The following is a 16097-nucleotide window of genomic DNA, read 5'->3' on the forward strand; positions in this document are numbered from 1 at the left end:
GAATGGCCGCGGTGACGGCGGTGCTGGTGGCTTTTCGAAGTGGGGTGAGTTCCACCCACTTCGAAAAACGGTCAAGTGCGACGAGCAACCAAATGTGGCCTCGGCGTGAGCGTGGCAAGGGGCCCACGAGGTCGATTGAGACCGTGTGCCATGGCCGTGTCCCTGGGTTCGCGTGTAGTTGTCCCGGGGGTTGTTGCTGTGACGTCTTATATTGTTGGCACTTCGTGCACCCTCGGACGTAGCGGGCCACCTCCCTGAACATTCCGGGCCAGTAGTACCTCTGCGCCAGTCGAACGATTGTTTTCGCTATGCCGAGGTGTCCGGCGGCGGGATCGTCATGGTTTTGGCGGAGGAGGGTTTCCTTCTCCCCTGCCGGCACACAGATCTTCCAGGCATTGCTGGACGTTGGCTCGTTGTAGTCGAGCTGGTGTAGCAGGTGCCGAAACAGTTTCCCCTCGCGTATCTGGTAATCGGGAACGGACGCGGGGTTCTGGTGGACTGCTTCGATTTTTTTCTGGTACCACGTGTCGGTGCGCTGTTTGGACTGGAGCAGATTTACCTCTGGTACTGGAATGTTTCTGGAGAGCGCATCGGCGACGTAGTTAAGTTTTCCTGGTCGATATTCGATATCGAAATCGTACTGCTGCAATTCGAGGGCCCATCTTGCGAGCCGTCCCGTTGGGTTGTCGATCTGTTGCAGCCAGCGGAGTGCCTGGTGGTCGGTTACGACAGTAAATTTGTAACCCTCGATGTATGGCTTCATCTTCCGGATGCCCCATACTACAGCGAGGCACTCTTTCTCCGTTGCGCTGTAGTTTCGTTCGGCCGAGCCGAGGGTGTGGCTCGCGTAGGCAATGACCCTTTCCTCATCGCCTGTGCCTTGTGTCAGGACCACCCCTAGCCCGTAATCGCTGGCGTCCGTTTGGAGCGTGAACCGCTCCGAGAAGTCTGGGCACGCCAGTATTGGAGCTGCGACGAGGTTCCGCTTCATTTCCTGGAAGGCCGTTTCCTCGGCCTCGGACCACCGCCATTTCGCGTTCTTCCGCGTAAGCTTGGTTAGTGGTTCCATCAACTCGGCAAAGTTTGGCACGAACCGGCGGTACCATGACGCCATCCCGTGGAATCGTCGTACGTCCCGGATGTTCTTGGGCGTGACGATTTTGGCGATCGCGTCTGTTTTCTCCGGATCGGTGCGTATTCCTCGTTGGTCTACCACGTGTCCCAGGTATCGGAGGCTGTCCACGCCGAATCGACATTTCTCTGGGTTCAGCCTGAGCCCGGCGGCCCGCAGGCGTTTGAAGACCTCACGCAGATGCTGCTGGTGGGCTTCAAATGTTGGGCTGACGATAATAATGTCGTCTAGGTAGGCGAAGGCGTAGGGTTCGAGTTCCGGTCCGATGATACGGTCTAGGAGTCGCTGGAACGTTGCTGGTGCCGAGTGCAAGCCAAACGGCATTACTTTAAACTGGAAGAGCCCTTTGCCGGGCACCGTGAACGCCGTCAGAGGCCGACTGCTTTCCTCTAGTGGGACCTGCCAATATCCGTTCTTCAGGTCGAGCGTCGTTAGGAACTTGGCGCCGCGCAGCTTGTCAAGCGTTGCTTGTATGTGTGGCAGCGGGTACGCGTCCTTCTCCGATCGCTCGTTTAACTTCCTGAAGTCGACGCAAAACCGTGGCTTCCCGTCCTTTTTTTTCACGACGACGACGGGCGAGCTCCAGGGGCTGCTGGAGGACTCGATTACCCCGTCTCGTAACATGGTTTCAACCTCAGCGTCGATGACAGCCTGCATCGCCGGGTTTCGGGGGCGGTACCGTTGTTTGACCGGGGTCTCGTCCTTCAATTTAATACGGTGTTGCACGAGATTGGTACGGCCGGACACGGTGCTGAATAACTCCATTTCTGCGGCGACGAAACTGTCCAGTCGTTCGCGGTCGGCGGTGCTGGGGGGGCGTAAACCCTTTTCGGTCTCTGGGGACGGCTGTGCTTCGGCGATGTACGCCACGGGCCACGCGGCGATGTCGGCCGGGGGTTGTATATTGATTCCCAGGGCGGCTATTGTTTGTATGCCCAGTAGTACCTGCGGCCCCATCTTGGGCAGCACGGTAAATTCGTGTTCCCATTCATATCCCATGGTGACGAATGGGAGTCGTAACGTGCCGTTGGGTCGTGTATTCGATCCGTCCGCCATTCCGACCAGGCCGGTGGTTGCTTGGGGAACGATGCCCTGTTCCCGGGCCCATTCTTGCACGTCTTTGTTGACGCAAGATAGTTGTGCGCCTGTGTCGAGGAGGGCTTCTACCTGTCGCCCAGGATTAGTATCGATAACCGCGGTCTGGGTGTAAAATTTATTACCGGGGCCTGCGATCGGTCTACTGCGACGGGCCCCTTGACCCGTTTCCCGACGTATTCCCGGTGTACGGGTTGCTTGGCGGGTGACACTCCCGTGTGAGCACTCCGTCGCGTCCGCACCGTGCACAAAATCGGCGGTATATGTTACGGCATTCGAACCGGTTGTGGCCCCGCTGTTTGCACCGCCAGCAATGCGTGATGGGGCTGTATCTATCGTTCGCGGCGGTTGCCAATTGCTGACCGGCGCTGCTTGTGGCCGCCACGTCCGGCGTGCGATGTTCCGGGCCGGCTTCGTAGGCGGTGCCCCGTGTAGGAGGCCGCTGCATTTTGTTTTTTCGCTCGAGGGCCCTCTCGATGCGTTGTACCTGGCCCAAGAGGTCATCCAGATCTTTGACGTGTGCCGGGTTGACGACGACGGTATGTTCTGGTAACATGTTTTCGTACACCGTCTCGAGGTAATCGGTGGTCGGTATGTCGGCCCGTCGCATCAACGTGATGAGAGCGTTCATATATTTTTGAAACGGCTCTCCGGGCTTCTGCACGCGTTCTCGGGCTTCCCGTTCCCGCTGTAGCTGTGTTTGTTCCGCGGCGAAGTTAGCTATGAACTTCTTTTTGAAGTCCGCCCACGTGTTGATCCCGTGATTGCTATTACGGTACCAGACTTGCGCGTCTCCGCGCACGAGCTCGGTAATTCCCCGCAATAATTCCGCGTCGGAGAGGCAGTACGCCTCTTGTAACTCCGCGAGACGTTCCACGAATGCATGCGGGTCTTTCCCGTCCGTGGTACATGCCCATTTTCGCATGCGATCCATGTTTCTTCCGGGGTCGTCTGGCGACTCGACGGTGATGAACGTTTGCGCGGGTGGTTGTGCGGGCGGCCCGCTGGCCGCTGGTTTCGGGTCATCCATCCTGAACAATCGTTCGGGCAGACAGAACAGGTCTTCCGTCTGCTCACGGATACAGTTTTCCCAGTGTTGTCGGAGTTCCTCCGGTGTCCCGGTGATTGGTATACGTAGACGTCGCAGTTCGGTGAGGATTCGGTCCACTTGTATCCTGGTGACTCGTACTGGGTCCTGGGGCATGCCCTGTCGGCTGCACTGTGTCCTTGGTTTACGCGACGCGTTCGAATTTTGCCCGTGCGGTTGCAGTAACGCTGGGTGCCCCGAGATGGCGCGCACTCGCACTCGTGTTTATCGGCACTGTCACTGGCGATCGGTGCTAGGTGTCGCGGCACTGTCGCACTTGTCCGATATCACTGGTCACCCGATCGAACGCGAGATGTCGCGCGCGATGCATCACTTCCGGCCGGCGAGGTGTCCGCACGCTAACCTCGAAATTTTGCCACGTGGCCGTTATTCCGACGCGTGACTTTCGCACCAGGTCCCTGTTCAGGCGCCATGTAACGGTTCTGCTCCCGACGGATATGTCGCCGCGACGTCGTACTCTCTCGTGCTGCGATAGCTCGTCGTGCCAGGGTCGTGAATCGGCGAGAGAATCGACGGAAGCTGAAATTGGACGAAGTGCGCGGGGCGTGAAATAACGACAGCGGACTTATGTATTTTCGGGCTCACTATACGCACGTTCGCGAGCTAGGTGTGCGTACAAGTCGTGTTACCGGACCGTGCTTCTACTGGTGTTTACTACGTGAACATTTGTCGCGGCGCGACGCGGTCGCGTGCACCTGGTGAAAGATTTCGACGGTTGGGTTCGGAAGGAACGGTTCAGGAAACCCGGCCACGAGTTGGGAAACTCCTCGTGGCGGTTCTACGGCAAATGTAGAGGATGCTGCCCCTACATTTAATCGTCTCCGGATGCTGTCGGAGTTCTCGGGATGCTGCCCGAGACGGGTGTTCGGGATTGTGCCCGAACGACAGAGAAGGATGCTGCCCTCTCTGTTTGGCGTGCTTGCTGTCACGCCGGTAGGAAACGCCGGTGTCGAGGAGGCCGATGCTGCGGACAGCTCGACGACGAGCGTGGGAAAATAGGAAAGTACCAGTAACACTTACCAATACTTTGGGATGTGCCCAGGATGCTGCCCAGGCTGGAAAAGAGGCCCGTGCCTCGTTTGCGTCGCCTTTTATAGGCGAGGATTAGTGGTGGGGGAATGGTGTGTAGGAAACGGATGTGTGACGTCGAGTTTCCGTCTTCCTCAAGATGGCGGAACCTCGGCGTCCGTTTCCCGCCGAATATGGCTTGGAGCGCGGGACCGCGCATCGTAGCGCGTCGTATACCGACGGCGCGTTCGGTGATCTTCGGCGTCGCTCGGTTATGTTCGGCGTGTGTCTCCTAGTGACAGGCCTGCACCGTACAGGTCTGTTACAGTAGAAATTAAGTGTAAAATAGCATAGGAGTATTTTGTAAGGCGAGAAGAGAGAGAAAAAGAGAGAAAGTTTGTGTTTATTTTAGTGTTTACTTTTGAGTGTTTCGAGGAGAATATTAATAAATAAGGCAACAATTTCGAACGGTTAGGTTAGGTTAGGTTAGGTTAGGTTAGGTTAGGTTAGGTTAGGTTAGATATGGGGCTCTCCAATGGTGACTCTGATCTATTGGAGGGTATGACTACAGTGGTGGTTGTCCATATCCTAAATCCTCTTGCTCCACCTCCACGTGGTGGTCCCTGGGGCACACTGCGGTGTGTGCTAACGGAGCGAGGGGTTACACAGGCACTCCCTGCTCTTTTTACTGCGTGCCTCTCACGCAGAAGGGCAGTGCCGGTGTACTGAGTGAATGTGTATGTATGCATGTGTGTGTGTGTGTGGGCTGTGGCCGATTCACGGTGGATATTCCTCGTAGACTAAACAAGGGAGGAGTAGTAGCCTCCCGACCGGTGCTGAGGGATATGTCTGTACCTGACCTCTGTGCGTGGTAACACGTGCATGTTCAATGTGGGAAAACCGCTACCCTCAGCTGTCTGGAGCCTATGCGGGGGTTGAAGCCGTGAGATCGGGCGCAGGGATGGAGGATTACCTAGCCAGTATTTCCTCATACCCTGAGCGCTGGGGGGTAAACCAGCGCACCGTCTAGCCTGAGGTTGGGGGAAAATCCGGTTCGGACCGGGTGCCTCCCTTCGATAGGGGTGACGATAAACCTTTAACATAAGAATGGCGCGGGCCTATCCCGTTTAACCTTCAATTAGAGTCATTAAAACCACATTGATAGGCTTGGCCAGCTGACAAGTCGCCTCTCGACTTCGATGTGATTAACTAGGGCAAAACTCCGGCGGGGATAGTATCCCTACTGCGGTAGGGATCCCATGATGGGCGAACCGTCATAAAACTAAAATATATATTAGCCATGGCAGGCATTACTAACACAAACAAAAACAAGAATGATAAAAAAAATACAAAAAAAAATCAAGAAGACCTCGAAGAAAAAGATGACGTTGTGGTCGATATATCGGATAAGATTATTGAAATCTCCGACTATACCCACGATTCACGTGAACTCGCTGGGATGGACGAAGGAAGCGAAATCATCATGCCTCACACGTCCACTCCCTTCAAACTGGCTACAGAAGACAGAGACACAGCTTTCACCCCTAAAAAGGTGCTCGCTAGGAGCCCAACAAGCTCCACAACTATAAAAGTTCCTAAAGAGACCAAGCAAAACTCACCTACTAATACAGGAAGGCAACGATCACGGTCAGACTCTGACCTTATTGAAGTAGTGGAAGAGATGGAAACGCTCGACTTCGAATTTGAACACGAGTCCCTATCCCCTGAACAGCAGAGGAAAAGAAAGAGGATTACGAACAAAACAGAGATCACATCTAATAACAACATAAACTCAAACATAAAAAACCTGGCAGATGCACTGAAAGACCTTTCCGGACTAGTTAAGGGACGAGAAGGCATCAGACTAGAGGTTAAATCAGCAATAACCAGGACAATTAAAATTTTTAATGGGATGCAACGTGCGATTAAAAATTCATATACCAGAGACCTCTCACCCAGTATAGGTAAACCAAGGAAAACAGAAGAAGTACTTACCAGAACAGATCGAACCAAGAAGTCCCCGGAGACACGGACAATCGGCACTCAAACAGGAAACCCAGATGAACTGGATACGCAAGAGTTGAAAACCTGGAAAAATAAAGAAATCAAATACGAAGACTTCTGCTCTCTTCAAGAGAGAAGATGGAACAAGGATACTTACCATCGTACACGTATGAGCAGCGCCAACATAATGAATGCTAGAGATACCGACCTAGCCTGCTTTGTACCGGCGGATTTTAAGGTGGATAAAGGAACCAGCAAGGTTATCCTTGAGAAGTATCAAGGGCAAGAGGATATGAAGGAGCAATCCCCCATCCCAGGCTCGGTGGTATACCTGGTTGTAGCCACATGCCTCCCGGGTAAGAAAGGCAGCCCGGGATCGAGAATATTGGGTGAAAAATTTATATTCCACCTGATAGACAGAGACAAGACCGAGACCCCCTCAAACCATCAGCACATATTTGATGCGCTGAAAGAATTAAAGGACGCTGCCCTAGAGAACGGAAGGCAGAAGATTGCAATTGCCCTAGACTCATTGGATCTTAACACGCTAAGAAAAATGGTGGAAATCATCTTTATAAACACTAATATAGATATCACTATACATAGTGATAGCTATAAAAAAGAAGCCACAAAATCACGACCGGGGCATGAAACGGTCCTTATAAATGCCGGCACAAAGACCTTTGCTGAAACGCTCAAGACACTAAAAAATGAAATCAACATAGACAAGGAAGGCTACTCGGTCTCAGGCGTGAGGGCTAGTAAGAACGGTCATGTCTTGGTTGATATTAAAGGTGACCCATCCAAGGCAATAAGCTTCAGCAACCTTCTCAATACCAGGATAGCGGGTGCCAGAGCACTATCAGGCCCGAAAAGGGCACTAAATAAGGTCCTTCACCTTAAACAACTGGAGGGTGATGCCACTGTAGATAATATAAAGGAGGCCGTAGTAGCTGCCCTGCCGGAGACCACTGTAGATAGCATTATGGTCAAAGCACTCCGCCCAGCTTTTGCTGGTAGACAAAATGCTACGCTTATCGCACCTACAGAGATAGCAGAAAAGCTTCTGGAGAAATGCACATTACGCGTAGGCTGGGGCTGGTGTAGGGTCATCGAAAGGGAGGAGGTGACCCAATGCTTCCGATGCCGAGAATTTGGTCACATAACCAGAAACTGTCAGGGACCTGACAGGTCGAAGCTATGCAGACGATGTGGAGCAGAGGGGCATAATGCCACGCAATGCCAGAACCCGGAGAAATGTATGGTCTGTTCGACAGAGGGACACCGAGACGGCAGTCTCAGATGTCCTGCCTACCGGAAGGCCCTTGAAACACGACGTAAAGCAGCCTATAAAGAAAAAGAGGCGGACAAAGGCAACAATAGAGATAGAGTCCCAGATATTAGGAAATCACCAACACAAACAAAACAAATACAAACACAAATAAACGCTTAGGGAGAAAAAAGGAAAGGGTACATACAAATTTATATATATATTTATACTAGTTTATATTAATACACTTACATATTACCACAGTATTTTATACCTACCTCTGTATATACTTATAGCTACATACTTACCTATTTTTATATCTATACTTTTATATCTATACTTATAGTTACATACTTACATTTCTGTACGTTTATATCTATACTTATAGCTACACTTACCTATTTTTAAATATACTTATAGCTACATACCCACCTAGTTTTATATCAATACTTACCTTTATATACTTATATCTATATACTTACCTATACTAGTCACACTCAAAAATTATTCTTACCTAACTTTACACTGTTAAAACCTATTGCTTGCACTATTTATATATTTACATACGTAGTTACTTATATTGCACATACCTATACATACTAAGTCTATACCTATTTATTTAATTATATATACACACTTATTTAGAGTTATTTATATATTTATATCTGTAATTTTAACTATTTATTTATTTATCTATAAGTACGTAACATGATAATGACAGCATTGAAGAAGAACCTCAAGATTCTTCAGATTAACCTAAACCACTGTAAAATGGCTCAGAACCTGGTCACCCAAACTGCCAACCAACTCGGAGCCGACATTGTTCTGGTGTCCGAACCATGGTCTCCACAGTCTCACTGGTTTAATGATGGACATAAATGTGCCTCGATCTGGATTCCTCAATCCGATACACACTCCAACATCCAGGGGCTATATAGTGGCAAGGGTAACGTGGCTGTACGCCTGGATTCGTACGTCGTCGTGTCTTGCTACTTTTCCCCAAACAGAACCATTGAAGAATATAAAGACAGGATCGCCGAGCTAGAAAACTTTTTAAATACGATAGACATTAGTAGGTGCATCGTCGCAGGCGACTTTAACGCTAAATCTCCAGCTTGGGGCTCTTCAACTCTAGACGGCCACGGAGGAATCATTATGGAAATGTGCAACAGCTGCGAACTAATACCTACCCTTAGCCAAGGTAAATTCTCATTTGAGAAAAACGGTCGCAGAACATTGATCGACTTCATGTTATGCGGCAAAACTGCGGCTGAAGCGATTAGCAGCAGTCGCATATTAGAGGAATTTACAGCCTCGGATCATCGCTATCTGCTGCACGAGTTCCAGCTCAATGACAATAAGAACAAAGCGCAGAAGGTTAAAAAGAGATTAAGCATTAAAGGATTCAGCAAGCTATATACTGAACTTACGAAAATCGCCGATCCACTTACTATTTCCACGATCGAGGACATCGACTCTTACATACAACTGCTGGAGGAAATTTTTGAAGTCACCAGTTTCTATCCGAAGACTCCATCGAGACGAAAGGAGGTATGGTGGTGGAATGCGGATATAGCCGCATTACGTAAATTAGCTGTATCATCACGACGCGCGCTACAGAGAGCACGATCCAAGGATAAACCTGAAGAGGAGATAAAAACATACTATGACAAACACAAAGAAAATAAAAAAGCACTCAAGATAGCAATCATGAATGCTAAGAAAAAATCATGGACTAACCTGATAGACGGGATAGAAGAAGACATCTGGGGTAAGCCCTACAAATGGGTCATGCGCACAGTGGCGAGTAGACCTCCGCCCACTGTGCTATCAGATGAGGACACCAGGAGGATCATCGAAACAATGTTCCAAACATCACCTGATTTGGACACGGATATCAGGAGCCCAGCGCCGGATGCTCCAGATACTGCCGATGACCCTTTCACAATAGCTGAAATCTAAGAGGCAATTAAAGTCATTAAGAAGAAGGCCCCAGGCTTGGACGGATTACCATCGGAGTTGGTAAAGCTGTTGGGGTCAATCGCAGCTCCTCACCTGACTCATTTAATCAATACATGTTACAACTTGGGCTATTTTCCCAAGCCCTGGAAGAGGGGCAGGTTAGTCCTGATCCCCAAGAAGCCAGGACCTGATGGCAGGGTTGGATGGAGGCCCTTGACGATTCTGTCGAACGTCTCCAAAGTACTGGAACATTGCCTGAAAAAGAGGTTAATGAATACAATAAAATTCGAGGAAAATCAGTTTGGTTTTTGCCGCGGAAAGAGCACGGTACATGCTATAATTGAAGTGGTGAAACGCTGGGATACGGCCAAGTCAAAATCACATCATTGTAGCATGGTCGCCCTTGATGTAAAAAATGCCTTTAATACAGTCAAATGGCATAATTTGGTTAAATCACTGTATAAAAGAGGATTACCGAGGAAATTGCTCGGTATCCTTATAAACTACTTAGAAGATAGAGCAGTTGTGTATACTGATAACAATGGGAACAAAAATATTGTAAATATATACGCCGGCGTTCCCCAGGGTTCGGTTCTCGCCCCCCTGTTGTGGAACATACAATACGACGACTTGCTAAAAATTGCCCTCCCTAGAGGAGCCTTCCTATACGGGTTTGCCGACGACGTAGCGTTGATCATCACAGCATCTGAGGCGGTAGATCTATCTAGAATTGCTACAAATGCCTTAGCTATAATCAGCCGTTGGTTCGAAAAGAACCAGCTGGCATTGGCACCGGAAAAGACTGAAGTTTTATTTCTCACAGGCCGGAAACGTACCCAGGGCATAGTCATCAAGCTGAAAGGCACAACCCTTATACCTCAGAAGACTATCAGATACCTCGGCCTCATAATGGAAGGGAATCAATTCTATACAAGCCATATAAACTACGCGATAAATAAAGCTGCCAAGGTGGCAGGCGCCCTAAATGGGATTATGCCGAACATCGGTGGAGGTTCATACACCTCAAGATTTCTCTACTATAAGACAGTTGAATCGGTCCTGCTATACGCCGCCCCAATATGGGCTATAGTGGCAAGGCGTACCACTAAAGCCACTATCATCAACAGACTACAAAAACTAGCGTTATCAAGAGTGGTTCGGGCGTACAGGACCACCTCACTGGACGCACTCTGCGTTCTTGCGGGCATTCCCCCCCTCACGCTATTAGCCGAAGAGAGACGTCGAATCTTTCTGAGAGCCCTAGATTTAGACAGAACGTTTGAGGCAAACTATAAAAAACAGCTAAATGAACTAAAAAAAGAGGAAAGGCTCCATACGCTAAAGGTATGGCAAGAACATTGGGACAATAGTTGCCATGGGCGCAAGACATATGCCCTTATTCCAAAAATTGATGAATGGATTGATTGGGGTCCGCGGATTTTGGATTTTCACCTTACACAGACTCTAACCGGACACGGATGTTTTGCCGACTTCCTCTGCAAGATTGGCAAATACAAAGAGAGTAAGTGCATCGCCTGCACACTCGAACAGGATAGTCCGGAACACACACTGGTGCATTGCATAGCCTGGGACGAAGAGAGGAAAGAACTGGGAGACAAGATCGGCTCTCTACACTGGAACAATTTGATCAGAGACCTAAAGGATCCAAAGAAGATGCCCTTAATAAGGCGATTCATAAATAAAATTATGACAGCGAAAGAAGATAAGGAACGCAAATCCCAGCAGGAGGAGCGCGTTCGGAGACGCATGACAAGTAATTCAGACGCAAGGTAAGGTAAGAAATTTAAGTTAATTTTATTTATTATTATTTATTAATTACAGACTCATGGTAAGCAATTCAGACGAAAGACAGAGGCAATTTGTATATATATTTAGTATTTGTAAATAGACTAAGGATTAGGATACAGGATAGGTACCTCGTGCTGCGTGCAGTAATGCTAATTGGCGGTTCCGCGTAGGGCGGGTCCTGTTCTCGCGATTAGACTGGGTAGGTTTCAGAGGAGGAGGGGTTTTTAGGGGGTAAACAACAACGGAGTCCCTCACAACGTACGCAAAGTATTTTCCCCTCCTCGTTAATAAAAAAAAAAAAAAAGGTTAGGTTAGGTTAGGTTAGGTTAGGTTTTAGGCTACACCATGTGTAGAGTTGCTAGGGCTCTGAATATAATCAGATGTTTTAGATGCCATGAGTTCGGTCATACATCGTACGACTGTAAAACCAGCATCGACGGCAGCGAGATTTGTAGAAGGTGTAGCACGGTGGGCCACAGTATAAACGGCTGTACGGCAACCCGGTGCTGCATCCTATGCATCAGAAAAGGGGTCTCAGCGGCTAAAGCCGAACACATCGCGGGGGCAATGAACTGCCCGCAATATAAGAAGTTTGTCGAAGAGACAAACAGGAGAACATAATAAAATTCACGGCTAAAATACTGCAGATTAATCTTAATCATTGTAGGAACGCTCAGCATCTCCTAGCACAGACGGCGGTGGAGCTCAAGGCAGACATCATCTTGATAGCGGACCCACTCCATAACCCGGGTAACTGGGTCTTTGGAAGCGGAAACACGACGGCTATATGGGTCACCGGATGCAACGGACTGTCCAGATATGAAGACGAGGACACCAGAGAAGAGGACTTCACCGCTGTCCGGCTAGGAGACTACACGTTCGTGAGTATTTACCTTTCCCCTAGCCTCACTGATTCGCAATATTCATCTAGGCTGGAAAAAATCCTGAAATTCGCTGGGAAGAAAAAAAGAGAGGGCAGGAAAATCATTCTGGGAGGAGATTTTAACGCCCACTCCATACTGTGGGGCTCGGCTAAAACGAACAATAGAGGAAGAGTTGTTATGGAGGAGCTACTAAACCAAGGATTGCACCCAATTAAGCCAGAGGGAGGACCTACCTTTCAGCACGGGTCCCGATCCTCTAATATCGATTTCGTGGCTACCTCAAATTTTAATCACTCCAAAATTCGATCACAGGTCCTGGAGCTGGAATCTGATTCCGACCACAGATATGTCCTGACCACCATGGAAACAGAGGCACAGATTCCGAGGAAATGTCCATTTCGGCCGAGATGGAAAACGAATCAGGAAGTGATGGGTCCACTTAAAATAGCGTTTGGAAAAATAATAGAGGAGAAAAACTTAACCAATAAAGCAATGTATGGTAAGAGCGATGAGGTCAAATTTCTCCAAACGATTATTTCTGTTCTAGATGAAAATCTCCCCAAGTTTGACGCAAAAAATACGAACGACCTGAAAGTTAACGTCTGGTGGGAGAAAGAACTCGGAGTAATTAGAGACTCGGCAAGATTCATTAAAAGAAGCATCCAAAGGGAGAGGGTCAAGATCAGAAATAAAGGAAAAGGGCCGGAAGAACTGGAAATCCTGGAAATTCAATACAGAGATACCATCAAAGAACTGAGGCGGAAAATATCCAAGGCCAAGGCACGGAAGTGGAAGGAATTTTGCGATGAACTTAACAACGATGTCTGGGGAAAACCCTATAAGACTATCATTAGCAAGGTTAAAATGACTACCCCCCCGGCTACGCTCACGAAGGAGTTTTCGGTAAAGGTCCTCAGAGGACTGTTCCCGAGGATGCCCAGAGAAGCGGGGGAGGGTAGCGAGGAAAGAGATGACGGAGTCGAGGTTGACGAGGAAGAAACTGAAGATCTCACGGTCCCTGAAATCACTATAGGGGAAATAAGAGCAGCGGCAGCAAAAATCACGCCAAGGAAAGCGGCGGGCTTGGATGGCATGTCACCTGAAATAGTTAAAGAACTGGCCACGTGCAGCCCGAACCCCTTCGCGGCCTTGTTCACAGGACTGCTCAGGAGAGGGAAAATACCGAAGGAATGGAAAAGGGCCAGAACGGTCCTCCTTAGAAAACCGGGGAAGGACCCATCTCTTATTTCAGCCTACAGACCTATCTGTATACTGAATGCCATCGCGAAACTGTTCGAATATGTAGTGAAAGGCAGATTCACCGAGGTACTGGGTGAACAACCATTCGATAAGGAACAGTTTGGGTTTTCGAAAGGAAAGTCAACTATACATGCAATGGATAAGGTCAAGATAGATATCCAAAGATGTATTAAAAAACAGAGGTTCTCCGCAATGGTAGCGCTAGACATAAAAAATGCGTTTAACTCTCTAAAGTGGAACTCAATTATTTCTGAATTAAAAAGAAGAAATACCCCTGAGTACCTAGTAAGGATCACTTCAGATTACTTCAAGGAGAGAGAAGTCATGTTCAGTACGATTGGCCACGAAATTACCCTGGAAACAGAAATGGGGGTCCCACAGGGCTCCGTTCTGGGCCCGTTCTATTGGAACCTGGTCTACGACGGACTCCTGAGGAGAAAATGGCCAGAAGGATGCAAAGTAAGAGCTTTTGCGGATGACATCCTCATCATGATCGAGAGCAGCAGAATAAGCGTCCTCAAGAGTAGGACGGAACAGGTCGCGAAGGAGGTCGGAGACTGGCTGAAGGACGCAGGCCTCGAGCTGGCCGCCCAAAAAACCGAGGTAATGCTTACTAACAAGAAAAGGGTAGAAAATGACTTTTATTTTAGGATCAATGACGTGGATATCCAGCCAGCCGCATGGCTCAAATACCTGGGAATCACATTCGAAAGGAACGGAAATTTTAGGAAACATATTCACGAAGTGACCGACAAAGGGATTAGAACGATCGCGGCGCTGTCTTCGGTAATGCCGAATCAGGGTGGACTGAAACAGAACTATAGGCGGTTCTACTATCTAATACTGGAATCGATTGTCTTATACGGGGCACCCATCTGGGCCGAAGCAGCCTTAATAAGTAGCAATAAACAGATACTTAGAAGCACTCAGAGAATGGGTCTGGCCAGAGTCGCATCTGCATATAGGACAGTCCCAAACGAGACTCTGGCCGTTCTCACCGGCGTCACCCCCTGGAATATCAAAATCAGGGAAAGGGCGAATCTTTTTGAATGGGAAAATATGTTTTTAGAGGACTCCAACAACGAAGGCGAGAGCGAAAGAAGACCGAGACGGAACACGGCGAGGAGGATGCAGGAAGGAGACTACAGGGACCTATCACCGACGGAACTAGAGTTCCTAGACATGTATGACATCCCGGTACAAACGAGAACCCTCCCAAATATAACAGAATTTCTCGCAGGAAGAGAACAGGAACCAACGGAAACCAGAAAACGAGCCATCAAGAGATGGCTTAAACAAGAGGCGAAGGGCCAATCTCTTATAGAATGGCAAAATGCTTGGGATTCGGCGAAAGTGGGTCGCTGGACTTATAAATTGTTCCCGGATATTGAGGCATGGTTAAATTGTAAGCATGGCCACCTTAACTTCTACCTCACGCAGGCCCTCACAGGCCACGGGGTATTCAACAGTTTCAGGTTTAGGATAGGGAAAACAAACAGCGACAGATGCTGGTACCACGCAGATGAGATAGATACCCCAGAACATACCCTTTTCGAATGTTCCAAATGGGAGGAGGAGAGGAAGACGTTGAGGAAAGATCTGGACATGGTACACGGTAGCTTTTCCACGAAAGGAGTCATGGATAAGATCACCAAAGAGGTGAAATACTGGAAGAGTTTTTCCAAATTCTGCTGTTCGGTCCTCAAGGAAAAAGAGGAGGAGGAGCGTAAAAGGACGAGAGAGGTACAGGAGGAGGAGGCGCTTAACGACTCTAACCTTTCTGTTCTTTTCGAATAGGTAGGGGGAACCAAAAAAGGAGGTAATTTACAAGGGAACCGTACCGAAGGGGCCAGCGGCGCCCGGGGGACGGGAATCGCTACCCGAGGACGTGACCGAGACGACTCAGAGCTCAAGGGACTACGGGACTGCGATGGACTCTACGAGCAGACCCGGGCCCGGAATCCTGCGGCTAGAGAAACGCACCGGTGATAGTCCTTGGAACAGCAGATGCTGCGTCACCAGGGGATAAGACTGCCAGCTCCGCGGGAACGGCACCAAGATGACGGACTAGATAAATGTCGGGATGCTTTTGTATGTATTGTAATGTCACCTAGTTTTTAAGAATCTCTCTCTCGTTTAGATAGGAAAATGTTAATTAGCGAGTTAAACACAAATGCGACATCGATCGAAATAGTAAAGTAAGAATTAGTAGGGGTCCGAACCCCAGAGACAAGAACGAAAGACACCGTAGAATAACTCAATAAGTAATAGGAATAGAGGATGGAAAATAACGTAGATAGGAGGAACCCACGACTAGGGCAAGGAACGGAAACAAAGCTGATACTAAAGTATTTTCCGTAAACAAGTAAAATTAAGAATAGAATAACATACGTGTCAAGTAGAAATTACAGTAGAAATACCTAAATCTGAAATAGAAATATAGGATAAACAAGTATACATAGGAAGAAGTAAAGCCAAGAAAAAGATGAAGCGAGGTCAATAAATAAATAATTCAATACGAAATAGGGCGAGAAAACAGTTTATTGTAAGGTAGCATATAAGGAA

General features: G+C 48.6%; 1 protein-coding gene across 1 annotated transcript; it reads left to right on the plus strand.

Moving 5' to 3' along the window:
* The first annotated feature begins 8331 nt into the window (after positions 1 to 8331).
* Positions 8332 to 9579, plus strand: LOC143220095 (uncharacterized). The gene has a single exon (XM_076445829.1). The coding sequence runs from the start codon at positions 8332 to 8334 to the stop codon at positions 9577 to 9579; it is 1248 nt and encodes a 415-aa protein (XP_076301944.1).
* Positions 9580 to 16097: the final 6518 nt, after the last annotated feature.

This window comes from Lasioglossum baleicum, unplaced genomic scaffold (genome assembly GCF_051020765.1).
Source record: "Lasioglossum baleicum unplaced genomic scaffold, iyLasBale1 scaffold0195, whole genome shotgun sequence".
Lineage (NCBI taxonomy): Eukaryota > Metazoa > Arthropoda > Insecta > Hymenoptera > Halictidae > Lasioglossum > Lasioglossum baleicum.